Genomic DNA, 13,233 nt, shown 5'->3' on the forward strand with positions numbered 1-13,233 from the left:
TTTCTTTATAGCACTTATCACTAGCTGAAGGTATCTTTTTTTAATATAATTCAACAAATATTTATTGAGCACCTACTATATTTTAGGTATTGTTCTAGGTGCTAGGGATACCAAAATAAACAGGACAGAAATCCTAGCCCTCATGGAGCTTGTTGACTTCTTAATCATCACCCTCTCCCATTCCGGATGTAGGTTCCATGAGCTCAGGGACCTTGTCCATGCACCTTGCCACCGTGCCTCCAGAGCCTTGAACAATGCCTAGCTAAAATGTTTGATAAATCATTGTTGAATTAATGAATAAATATTTCTGTTCTTCTATGTAGCCTTTTCTTCCATATGCCAAATAATCCACGTTTCTTCAGCCGTTCACAAAAAATAGATTTTAAAGTACCCTTAAAATAGTCTCTCAGGTAAGGACATTATGTAGTTTGTTAGTATTCCTCCAAATTTTGATACCAAAAATTTAACATAATATATTGAGTGTAGCCTGACTAATTATTAATATAGTAACCATGTTAATTCATGTAGTCTGGAATTTCATATATTCAGTTTTAAATTATTGGTGTGAAAAATAATCTGGTAAAATTTGCATGTGGGAACCATGTCTATATCAACGCCAGGCAGTCCCTTTAATTACCAAAGCCTGAAGGAGTATAATCAGATTGCATTGGAGGTTCTTGCCAAATTTACTAATTTAGCAAAGGATATTTATAAAACGTTATGCTGTGTTTGGAAAAAATTATAATTTGGAAAAAGTTTTCCTGTGTTGTTTTCTTAGCTCTCTTTTTCAGTTGAATCTTTTAACCACAAGAATCAAACTACCAAAATAATTCCATTTTTTTTATATTGTAATCATTTTATAACCACAGTGGAATTCTTTAATGTATAGAGTAACATTACATCTATAATGTTATATTCACAGATCTTACTTGTCTCTTCTTTTGGAAATTGATAAATAATAGACCGTTTTCTGTTGGACTTTGAGAACTGCTCTGTCTTGTGTGTGTCTGTGTGTATTGATGGGGATACTTTAAGAGTAAGATTTGGAAAGAAAGGTCTACCTAATATACTTTTTTGGCCCAGGTCATAGATACTTGTGTGGAAATTGAATGGTAAAATTTCAAAAACAGGTTTTAAGCTTCTTGTCACCAGTTTTCCACTAGAGGGTGCTCTAAATTTTGTTTTAAGCTTACCTTAAAATGTGCTAGATAAGAGGCACATTCTCTTTCTTTTAAAACAGCATTTCTTTGAGTTATTTCTTCTTAACTGCTCTTTAATAATTTCATCCACTTATATCATACAACAAGCATTTTACATCTTCCTCACTAGGATAAATGTTTTAAATTTTTGGATTTAGTTTGAATGAAATTGGATTGTATAAGGAAAGACCGATTATGTCAAGACAAATGGAAGTATATAATACATTACTCAACTTCTAGAAACTTATAATGATTTATTTTAAAATGTTTGTGTGTCTACTCATTTTTTTTTTTTTTTAATATTGGTACATTTATTTATTTATTTCGAAAGGGAACGCTATTTATTTATTTATCTTTGCCTGTGTTGGGTCTTCGTTTCTGTGCGAGGGCTTTCTCTAGTTGTGGCAAGCGGGGGCCACTCTTCATCGCGGTGCGCGGGCCTCTCACTATCGCGGCCTCTCTTGTTGCGGAGCACAGGCTCCAGACGCGCAGGCTCAGTAACTATGGCTCACGGGTCTAGTTGCTCCGCGGCATGTGGGATCTTCCCAGACCAGGGCTCGAACCCGTGTCCCCTGCATTAGCAGACAGATTCTCAACCACTGCGCCACCAGGGAAGCCCTCTACTCATTTTTTACTAACAGTCCATATTGCAAAGCAGTTTCAAGTTATATTAATTACATATGTTATAATTAGACTTTGTATAGTTTAGACAACTATTACATATTTAAAATGAATTTTGAAGGTGTTTCATTGCAGGAAATAGATTTCAATGCTTGTACTTAAAAATGCCGTGAATATTATGAAGCATCTTCCATTGTATATTTTGGATCCATTGTGCCTTCAACACAGACCATAACATATTAAAAAACTTAGAACTTTAGATTCTCTTATATAACTCTCCAGTCTCTCAGTGTTGATGGAGCTTTTATTAATGATAAATAGCATTTCTCCCATTCTTCAAAATAAAATACCTTTTGTCTTCTATTCTCATTTTCCAGCTTGGGCAGGTTTGTGTGTGTGTGTGTGTGTGTGTGTGTTTGTTTTTCTTGGGCAGGTTTAGATGGTTTGGAATTGTAATCAGAGTACTACTGATTTGTCAGTGCCCAGTTCCCTGGTATGAGAGATGGAACAGAGAGGAAGGAGACACCCAGATTTCATTTCACTGTGGTCTTTTGGGGATTCACCCTAAATACACACTGTTCCACCTGTAAATATAGATGAGACAGAAAAGGGTCAGACTAAGAACTTCAGGAATGTGTGGAGGAAAATGTTTCATCTCTTATAGAGAATTTCAAAATCTGTACAATGATAATGTACAAAAATGCAAAATATAAGTCTCAATTTCAGATTTCCCAGAAATTTTTTGCCCATGCTTTAATTGGTTGTGGATATTTTTAACTTGGTTGAAGTTTCCTCAACTTGTGCAGCAGAGGGCGTTGTGTATCTACCACAAATGTAAAAGTCTGGAAATTCCTTTGTCAATGTTATGGTTTTCTACAAACATATTTGGGGTAAATGATATTTCACTTATTAATGCATTAATATATTATTTTGGCAAGAAACTACAAAATTTAAGCTGTGATACAGGATTGGAAAAAAAGTGAATTTTTTTCATAGCTGCTGTCCTTTGAGGAAGCTTTAAGAAGTTTATTCAGGATAATTCAATTGTGGCAGGGCTCAAATGAAATTAGACTTGGGTTTATCTCAACTCTTTGGAAAAAGTTTTGTTTTTATTTTTGAGAATTTGAGGGGGAAAAAAAGGACCAGTATAACTGAAAAACCTGCTGTTTGTTTATGGTATACAAACTTTATGATATAAGTAACATACAAAATTAATATGTAAATAACTGAAAAACATTCACAAAAGAGAAGTAGGAAATGGGTATCTGTGGTAAATGGAAAGTTTTTTGTAGGTCCTAAAGATGGCCTTGTTAACCTGGACTTATCCATTTATATAGTGAGAGGAGTGGTAGCTTGTTTGTCTGTGGTGGCACTTCAGAGTAATATCCTTTGAGCCTTTTGTCAGAAAGCTCAGAGGAAAGAAAAATAGTCATTTTTATCCTAATTGCACATTGCTTTCAATACATCTCCTATCCTGATCTTATCATTCTTTAATTTTATGTACAGTTGATTAACTTCCCTTTTTTTAATTCTGGGGAACAATCTCACATAGGAGTTAATATGTCAAGCTCTAAAGTCAAATTCTTTGCATTTAAATTGCCCCTCCACCATTGTATGACCGATCAAGTTATCTAATATATCTGTGTCTCAGTCTCTTCTTCTCAATGCATAAATAATAATAGAATCTCTCTCCTGGTGTGAGGGTTGAATGATTTAATATGGTAGAATTTTGTATTGTACTGAGCACATAGTAAACATTCCTTGTGGGCTAACTATTATGGTTTTGTTTGTTTATTTCACCACCAGGAAATAAGAATGCCTTCCTCATTTAGCTTATATACCTGTTATTTGTAATCATAATTTTAGAGATAAGAAAATAATATATCTCAAAAACTTTTTCCACCCTAAAATCCAAACTCCTGTAAGTTACTGCCCTCTAAAATCTCTTTTGAGTGGCTCATTATTTTAGTATATGTGCTTGTTTATTCTCTGGAACATGAGAGAAAGGAGTATAAAAAGCTCTGTGCATAGTAGGCACCTAGTAAATGCTTTGAAAATAAGTAAATGAACTAGGTTTTTTCACGTCATTTTAATCCTCAGGGTTTCAGAAAAATCTGTTTCCTGTCAAAACTTATTTTTACTATAGATTGTGGATATACCATTATTTACCAGTTTGATTTGTATTTCTCAGTTGATATATGCAAAAGAGAGCCAAGCACATAAGACCTTCCCTTTTTATCCGTAAGTACTTTTTTAGTCTTTATTGATCATTACTTTATTTTTTTATTTTTATTTATTTTTTTTAAGAGCTAAGGGTCTGGCTTTTTTTTTTTTTTTTAATTATTAGCACCTTTAATTATTTTTTATTTATTTATTTTGGCTGTGTTGGGTCTTCGTTTCTGTGCGAGGGCTTCCTCCAGTTGCGGCAAGTGGGGGCCACCCTTCATCGCGGTGCGTGGGCCTCTCACTATCGTGGCCTCTCTTGTTGCGGAGCACAGGCTCCAGACGTGCAGGCTCAGTATTTGTGGCTCACGGGCCTAGCTGCTCCGCGGCATGCGGGATCCTCCCAGACCAGGGCTCGAACCCGTGTCCCCTGCATTAGCAGGCAGATTCTCAACCACTGCACCACCAGGGAAGCCCGATCATTACTTTAGATGTTGAAATAATGAGGACTTGTCTTCATGTGAATAATTTTCTTTTTAACGTTATTTAAAACCTGATCTTTTGAAAGTTTCTTAAATATTTAGTATCAGGAAGTCAGTCTGTATGTTAACTGAAACCTATCATAAGGAAAATGTTAATTTTTGTAGAGGCTGCTTTTTTTTTTTAAGTTTGAGAAGAACATTGTATCTTCTCATTAGAGGTAATAAAAAATGATAAAGGGCTATACTTTTTTTACCTAAGGAGGTGCAAATTACTTTATGGATAGAGTAACTTAGACTGGGTCATGAAGAATGTGTTGGATTTGTATGGGATACAAATGGAGAAAAGCACACATTCCAGTAAAATATCCAGAAACTGAAATAAGCCATGCCGTTGCAGGTAATATATAGGCTGGTTAGAGAAATTTGATGTCAGATTATGGAGGGAAATGAATCTACTTCCTTTCAGATTACCTTTTATATGGCAAAGCTTAATTCAGTCACTGAAGTAAAACTGTAGATTAGGATAGTAAATTTTTTAATGTAAGTTTTATCAGATGATATATTCCTTAATATAAACACTGGGTAGACACTGTTTTGCTTCGAAATGAATAATTTGGGGGGAGGTTACATTTTAATGTATTTTAAAGCATTCAAAACTTCATAAACTAAAATATTAAAAAGTTATTTTTATAGTAATCCCAGAACAAAAAAAAGTGTCAAATTTTAAGGTAATGATGTTGAACAGCACAAGGAAACTATAACCATTAGTCTGAATATGAGTTTTAATTCATTTAGGTGATTCATCTTGCCACTGTCCCCTCCACGATGACCTGACTGAGGCTGAGAGTTGTATTAGTCAGTATAAGGTAGATCAGAAGTCCTCAAGCTTCTGAGTATATTAGAATCAAGAGAGCCAGTTAAAATACAGATTGCTGGGCCCCAGGCTCAGAGTTTTTGATTTAGTAGGTATGGTAGGGCCTGAGAATTTGTTTTAATAGCAAAGAAAACGATCAGTAATTCTCTGAAAAGGTTATTAAGATTCTTCTCCCCTTTTAAAATCCATTTCTATTTAGAGGCTTGGTTCTTTCACTTCAATCAAAACAATATATCATAATAGATTGAAAGAAGAAACCAGTATGAGAATCCAGCTTCTCCTATTAAGCCAGACATTAAAAAGATGTGCAAAATGTAAGGCAGTGCCACTCTTCTCATTAATTATATTTTGTTTTGGAAAGTAGTTATTATTAATAGAAATCAAATTTATGTTAAAATGTTATTGAATTGTTATTTTTAAGCTAATTAATATTTTTAAAATGTCTTGGTTTCAATTTCAAATGTAGTAAATATCAATATAGGTAGTCCAACTAAGGCTTTTTTGGGGTCCTGAATAAATTGTAAGAGTATAAAGGGTCCTGAGACCATGATCTTTTAGAATTGCTTTTTGAAGGCCATTGTTTTTCATCTTCAAAGGGTTAATTACTATTCTGCTTCAGACATTAAAACAGTTCTCTAGAAGAAAAGAGTGTTTCAGGGAAAAAAACTTTGTTTTAATGACTGTAGGAAAAATGAAAATATTTAACAGTTAAATATTCGTTTTTCTTGAATGGAAATAGACTATATAATCAGAGATACTAAGTAGACATGGTTTTGCCCCCTTTTCATTAGTTAGCTTAATGTTATCCCTGTTTATAAGAAGCCATCTTAACCATTGAATGTGAAGTGATAATAAATTATGTGAAACATTTAGCAGGTGATTGGAATGTCTATGCTAATCTGTACTTATGCATGACTTATTGTACTTTGTTACTCAAAAACTAGTTTTGAAAAATATTTCCTCATTACTGTACTTTTTAACTATAAATGAAAATACCTCTAACCAAGTATATCATAAGGGTTTAACGAATAAGTGTTGGGAGCAGTGGGAGTGTAGGTGTAGGGAGCATTTTTAATTCTAAAATATAAGTTCCATTGTATCAATAAATAGTTATTCACAGCCTTCTTTTTTTCTAGGTTTTGTGGTAAGGCAACAGGAAAGATATAACATTCATGTAAGAAAGGCATTTTGGGGAAAAAAATAAAATGTCAGGTTATATACAAAAAAAATTGAGAGTGGGAAACTTACTGGGTAGTAGAGTGGCAGGGAAGAATTTTTGAATTTTCAAAAAATTAGAGTCTGGATTATAGGAGAGATTACAGGAGAGAGTCAAGTAGAAGGAATAAGCAGCAGTGTAAAAAATGGAATAAGTACAGTTTTGAGATTGGTTGCATTTAATTATTAAATAGACAAAAGGTAAATCAAAAAAAAAAAAGAAACTCTACCACTAAATACTATTAATTTTGGCAGTATCTAGTCTCTTTAATCCAAGAACTACAAATGTCTTCAACTACAATTTTAAAAATACATTCATGTCACTTATGCAAATAACAGGAAAATTTAATTAACACCTCTTACTTATTCCCTTTATATTGCAAGGCAGGGACAAAAGAAGGTAGTTACAGTCAACATTAAGTTTGTTTTATGTACACTTTGCCCCTTGACTACTGGGGCTAGGTTTCCTATTAAAAAGCACCAAGCCCATTAAATAAACTCCGTGTGATGGTTGATACCATTTGATACATGATTTATTAAGGGTAGCAGTTTTGAATCAAAGATTGGTCAAATAGGTTCTCTGCTCAGGTGGTGGGTATCAGTAGGAAATATATTGATAACAAAACATTATTTAAATAAATAAAACTAAGAAAGGTTTATCTGTACCTACGATATTGTAAGCTTCTAATTTCTTAACCTCCTGAAGGGTAGAATGGTATTTGTCTAACAAGGTAGATAATAAGTGGGAAGTCCAGGATGAAAATAAAGCAGAAAATGAAGTGCTTAGCTTAGTTGAACAGAGGATACGTGTTTAGCTGAAGGCAGTGAAACCTTTAACAGAAGTTGATCATGAACTTTTCACCAAATCATGAAAAATTCAATGATAGCATCCTCCCTTGAACCTTAAGAGATTAGGAGATGGTGCTTTCCCAGTAAGTACCAAATTTTCAAATTACTTATTCCAAAACTGATTTCTCGTCTTTGGGGAATCTTGGACTTCCCTTGGGAAATTGGTGAAGTCTGTGAACTTCCAAAACTACTGGTTTCATTGTGTTTAGAGACCCTGAAGTGCATTTTGGAATTCTGAAAATGTGTTTTTCAATCAAGAGTAATACGTAGGACTGTTTTAAACAGAAATGAAACCCCCTGTGTTGACATATTACATTTTATAATCTTAAATATGTACAACATAAAACCTGATCTTAACTTACTATGCATCTACTCATACATAACTGTAAAATACAGATTTATAAGTTAAATAGTGTTACAAACTAGCAAAATTTAACCTAACAATATTAATGTGACAAAGGAATACTGAAACTAAATTGCCACTTGCTAGTGTGAATATGGTATAGATAATATAGTGTGAGTTTCAATTCAGAGTGCTGTTAATGTCCTGTCCCATGCTAATATTCTTACACTACTTTCCTCTACTTGAACTGCTTCATAACCTCCATTTATTCCTGATGCTGTAATGTAATTTTCAAGGTACTCTGCTTCTGTTAGTATTAGCCTGTAACAATTAAAGTAGCTTTGCTGTTTGATACCAACCCAGTCAAAAACACTGAAATCACAGGACAGTATTAAGTAGTAAGATAGCAAGCATCCAGATGATCCAGACTCAGCCTTTATTAATTTCATTATAGATCTTCACAGAAATGAAGACACAAAAATTTTAAAACATGACAACATCTATAAGAACTATCAGGTTTCTAGAAGAAAATTTCTCACATCAATAATGTTATTAAAAGTTGTCTAAGCTGTAAAGGTGAAATTGAGATGTCATTGGTTAAATAAATGCAGAATAGCCACATTGCATGCTCCTGTATGCTAGACATTATCCTACCTTTCAGGACTATAACAAAAATAAATTGAACAAGGTTCTTGATTATAAGACTCTTAATGGTTCATTAAAAGTTTAGTGTTGGGGAGAAAGAGGAGTGAACAAATAATTTCAATATACACCTCAGCTAAAGTGTTTTGATAAAAATAGGTGAGGTAGGAGCCTCATTAATAACTGCTTACCAAACGCATGCTGATTTAGGTAGCTCTAGTGCGAGCTAGAGGAAACTTTTAGCTAACCTGTTACTGCCTTTGTTTTTTGGGGTGGGGAGACAAAACCACTTTTCAATTCTCCACAGGCTCCTTGCTATCTATATCTAATTAGAATTCCTTCTCATTTCACCTCCACCATTTGTCATTTACTATACTAGATATATCCAGATATATCCATTTAAAAAATTTCTTAAGAGACTATTGGGGAGGAAGAAATTTTCCTCTACCCTTCTAGTTTCTTCTGGCTGGTCTAAGAACTAAATTGACATGAGATTATTGACAGATTAACAGGAGAAAAACTAAAGTTTACTAACATGTATATGGGAGAGACCCAGAAAAACTGTGAATAACTCACCAAAATGGCTGAAACCCTCACCTTAAATACCATCTTTAGCTAAAGACTAAGGAGGATGTTGGGATAGTGGTTTGGGACCTCAAAGCAGGAGAGGCAATTGACAAGGAGATAGAAAAGCAAATGTTTGGTAAATGTTTGCTAGGCCATGCAAAGACAGTAGGACACAAAGGAATTTTTAACAAACTTTGCTAAGTTCCTCCCTGTCTGCATACATAGTTCATACTATAATAAATCTATGGTGATAGGTCCCTTCCTGGAACAGATCCTCTACTGACATTTTTTTAGGTAGCTGGGGGAAGGTCAAGTTTCGTCCTTTTGGGCCTTGATTGGTTTCAGCTCAAAAATAATTTTCATGCCAGAAAGACATTTTGGGGTGGCAAGTTTTGCTCCCCTATAAGACTTTAATAACCAGTTTTCCAGTTTGAACAGAATATTTTAAACCTGGTATGTCTTTAAAAAAAAAAAAAAAGATAATTTCAATAAATGGAAAACTGGTATTCAGTGCAATAGTTACATTGATGATGGTGCAGGGGAACAAAATTTGCTACCCCAAAATGTTTCTGGCATGCAGTTTCAAGCTGAAAACAGTCAAAGCCAAAAAGCCTCTGGAAGCACCTTTGACCTTGCCCCTAACTGCCTGAAGAATTTAGATAGAGGGTCTATAACAGGAATAGAGCTATCACCAGGAATATCTGCAAAGAATACAGGCTAGGTGTGGTGGGCGAAACTCTTGGAGATTTAGAGTCCACTCTGTGTCCCATTGTCTCTGCAAGGCCTAGCAAACATTTGTTTCCCAAACATTTGCTTTTCCATCTCCATGCCTTCCTCACGTTTGAAGTCCCAACTCCTACCCCAACATCCTCCTTTGTCTTTAGGTGAAGATGGTATTTAGGGTGAGGGTTTCAGCCATTTTGGCAAGTTACTTGGTTTTTCTGGGTCTCTTTCATGTTTACATGTTATTAAACTTTGGTTTGATTTTCTCTTAATCTGTCTCATGTCAATTTAATTCTTAGACCAGCCAGAGAACCTAGGAGGGTAGAGGAAAATTTCTTCCTCCTGGACAATGGCTACTTTTTCTACAGCCAGGTGATGATAATGTTTAAATCTCTGGTTAGTTGTCATTATGAGCACTCATTTGTAAGCTGTTGTTTCTCTTTGTATATGAATTCCATGTCCCAAATTTAGTACACCGTCTGTCAACTCCAGATAATTTGCAATATAGTTTTCTTTACTGTTGTGGGAAAATAGTGCCAGTATCTATCTTGAATTTTACTTAAATTTAATATTATTATTGCCTAAAACTTGGACTTTTTATTACCCAGCCTTGGCACATTTGAAGTTCTTTCTCATTTTCAGAGTTTTATAACGTTTCCAGTTTAATGTATTATTTAGTTTTTCTTTGTTAAGAAAGATGCCCGAAGAAGTTGCAGAAAATAAGATTGCTTATCTCTTTAATATTTAATTTCACTAATTTTTGGCAGTTGTGATCTCAGGTATCAGGGACATTTTAAACATGTTTAAAATGTATTAATATTTATTTTTGAACAAAGTTCAGTATTTAAAATTTAGAGTGATTACTGTCTATCAAGTACTGTGTTAAGTATTAGCTATATTATCTCTTCTAATTCTTCCATAGAAGGTAATTATCAGTATTAACCTGTTTTGTAGTTTAGAAAGTGAGCCTTAGAAAGGTTAAGCAACTTTATCAGGATCACATACCTGACCAAGTGAGATGTGAAGGTGTTTTAATAAAGGGCCATTATGCTCCTGACTCAGAGTGCCTGCCAGGGCATTACTGTTACCTGGGACTTTGTTACAGCAACTAGAGTCAGTTCCATGCCCATCTTTGTTTATGTTTCCAACAGTGACCTAATGATGGTGTATAAAGTTCACAGATAACAGTGTTAATGCTCAGAGAAAGGCGTAGACAGAAGGGTATGGCTTAGCATTTTAACTGGATAGAGTCACTATCAAAAAATATTTTGCAAGATGGCAAAAGTGTGTAAAAACTCAATACATGCACCTCAAGAACAATGGCTTGTGCCATTGAGGGAAAGAAATCGAAGCTTCCCCCAAAATGATGGAGGATAGTTTTCCACATAAAACAGGTCAGAATGCATTACGAGATAAATGAGAGTGGACAGGTTGCACTAGGGAAATTTTGAGTTGGCTTTTTAAATGAATTCATTTCTTTTTTTTTTTTAATTGGTTCACATGGCTTTATTGGATGAAAATAAGTAAAAGGAGCAAAAGTAAGAGAGTTGTTAACAAGAATTTTTGCAAAATATTTCAAGCACATAGCTACTACATCAGTGAAAGTACTGAACAATTCGTTTGGGATAATGTTGAAATAATGCTCCTATAGTTATAATAAGAAAATAAATTCTGAACGTTAAGAAAATAAACCTCATTTCATATTTCTCTCTTAAGTTCTAATAAGGTAATGGCTATTTTAATTCATATCTATAAATGCAAATGCATTACACAGAAAAAATATATTTGTTGTAACTTATCAACCTATCTTGATCTCATTTATAACAACTGAATACTTGATTTTATTATTAAGATATTTTTAAAATAAATTCCCTCACTAAAATATGTGAAAGAATTATGATAAGCCACTTTAGGAAGGCTTTTAACTATTTGGGGTTGTTATATAATAATCATCACCATAATGTTTTAGAGATTCAAATTCTAAGGAAAAAAATAACTTGTGTGTATAAGCAAAAGCTTTTTTTTTTAATTTTCAAATTTTATTTTATTTATTTTTTTATACAGCAGGTTCTTATTAGTCATCAATTTTATACACATCAGTGTCTACATGTCAATCTCAATCGCCCAATTCATCACACCACCACCCCCACCACCCCGCCGCTTTCCCCCCTTGCTGTCCATACGTTTGTTCTCTACATCTGTGTCTCAATTTCTGCCCTGCAAACCGGTTCATCTGTACCATTTTTCTAGGTTCCACATATATGCGTTAATATACGATATTTGTTTTTCTCTTTCTGACTTACTTCACTCTGTATGACAGTCTCTAGATCCATCCACGTCTCAACAAATGACTCGATTTCGTTCCTTTTTATGGCTGATTAATATTCCATTGTATATATGTACAACAGCTTCTTTATCCATTCGTCTGTCGATGGGCATTTAGGTTGCTTCCATGACCTGGCTATTGTAAATAGTGCTACAATGAACATTGGGGTGCATATGTCTTTTTGAATTATGGTTTTCTCTGGGTATATGCCCAGTAGTGGGATTGCTGGATCATATGGTAATTCTATTTTTAGTTTTTTAAGGAACCTACATACTGTTCTCCATAGTGGCTGTATCAATTTACATTCCCACCAACAATGCAAGGGGGTTCCCTTTTCTCCACACCCTCTCCAGCATTTGCTGTTTGTAGATTTTCTGATGATGCCCATTCTAACTGGTGTGAGATGATACCTCATTGTAGTTTTGATTTGCATTTCTCTAATAATTAGTGATGTTGATTAGCTTTTCATATGCTTCTTGGCCATATGTATGTCTTCTTTGGAGAAAGGTCTATTTAGGTCTTCTGCCCATTTTTGGATTGGGGTGTTTGTTTTTCTAATATTGAGCTGCATGAGCTGTTTATATATTTTGGAGATTAATCCTTTGTCCGTTGATTCATGTGCAAATATTTTCTCCCATTCTGAGGGATGTCTTTTCGTCTTGTTTATGGTTTCCTTTGCTGTGCAAAAGCTTTGAAGTTTCATTAGGTCCCATTTGTTTAGTTTTGTTTTTATTTCCATCACTCTAGGAGGTGGATCAAAAAAGATCTTGCTGTGATTTATGTCAAAGAGTGTTCTTCCTATGTTTTCCTCTAAGAGTTTTATAGTGTCTGGCCTTACATTTAGGTCTCTAATCCATTTTGAGTTTATTTTTGTGTATGGTGTTAGGGAGTGTTCTAATTTCGTTCTTTTGTATTTTTTAATTTATTTATTTTATTTATTTATTTTTGGCTGTGTTGGGTCTTCGTTGCTGCGAGCAAGCTTTCTCTAGTTGCGGCGAGAAGGGGCTACTCTTCGTTTCGATGCGTGGGCTTCTCATTGCAGTGGCTTCTCGTTGAGGAGCACGGGCTCTAGGTGCATGGGCTTCAGTAGTTGCGGCTCACAGGCTCTAGAGTGCAGGCTCAGTAGTTGTGGCACACAGGCTTAGTTGCTCCGCAGCATGTGGGATCTTCCCGGACCAGGGCTCGAACCCATGTCCCCTGCATTGGCAGGCAGATTCTCAAGCACTTCG

At 34.6% G+C, this 13,233-nt stretch overlaps 1 protein-coding gene across 7 annotated transcripts in view; it reads left to right on the forward strand.

Moving 5' to 3' along the window:
* PIK3C3 (phosphatidylinositol 3-kinase catalytic subunit type 3) overlaps positions 1 to 13,233 on the forward strand; it is a 167,927-nt gene that overhangs the window by 131,334 nt on the left and 23,360 nt on the right. Inside the window, exons 22-23 of one of the 7 annotated variants that reach the window (XR_009497257.1) lie at positions 4,012 to 4,061; positions 9,978 to 10,050. The exons of 4 other annotated variants lie outside the window; for them this stretch is intronic. Coding sequence is in view for 2 of the 3 variants with exons in the window: in XM_059894396.1 (XP_059750379.1) it covers positions 324 to 379 (56 nt within the window). In the remaining variant the exon portion in view is untranslated. Of the gene's footprint in view, positions 1 to 323; positions 410 to 4,011; positions 4,062 to 9,977; positions 10,051 to 13,233 lie in introns of those variants that run through there. 2 more of the 7 variants (XM_059894397.1, XM_059894396.1) reach the window with 2 other exon arrangements.

The sequence above is a fragment of the Balaenoptera ricei genome, chromosome 14, assembly GCF_028023285.1.
Source record: "Balaenoptera ricei isolate mBalRic1 chromosome 14, mBalRic1.hap2, whole genome shotgun sequence".
NCBI classification, from domain to species: domain Eukaryota; kingdom Metazoa; phylum Chordata; class Mammalia; order Artiodactyla; family Balaenopteridae; genus Balaenoptera; species Balaenoptera ricei.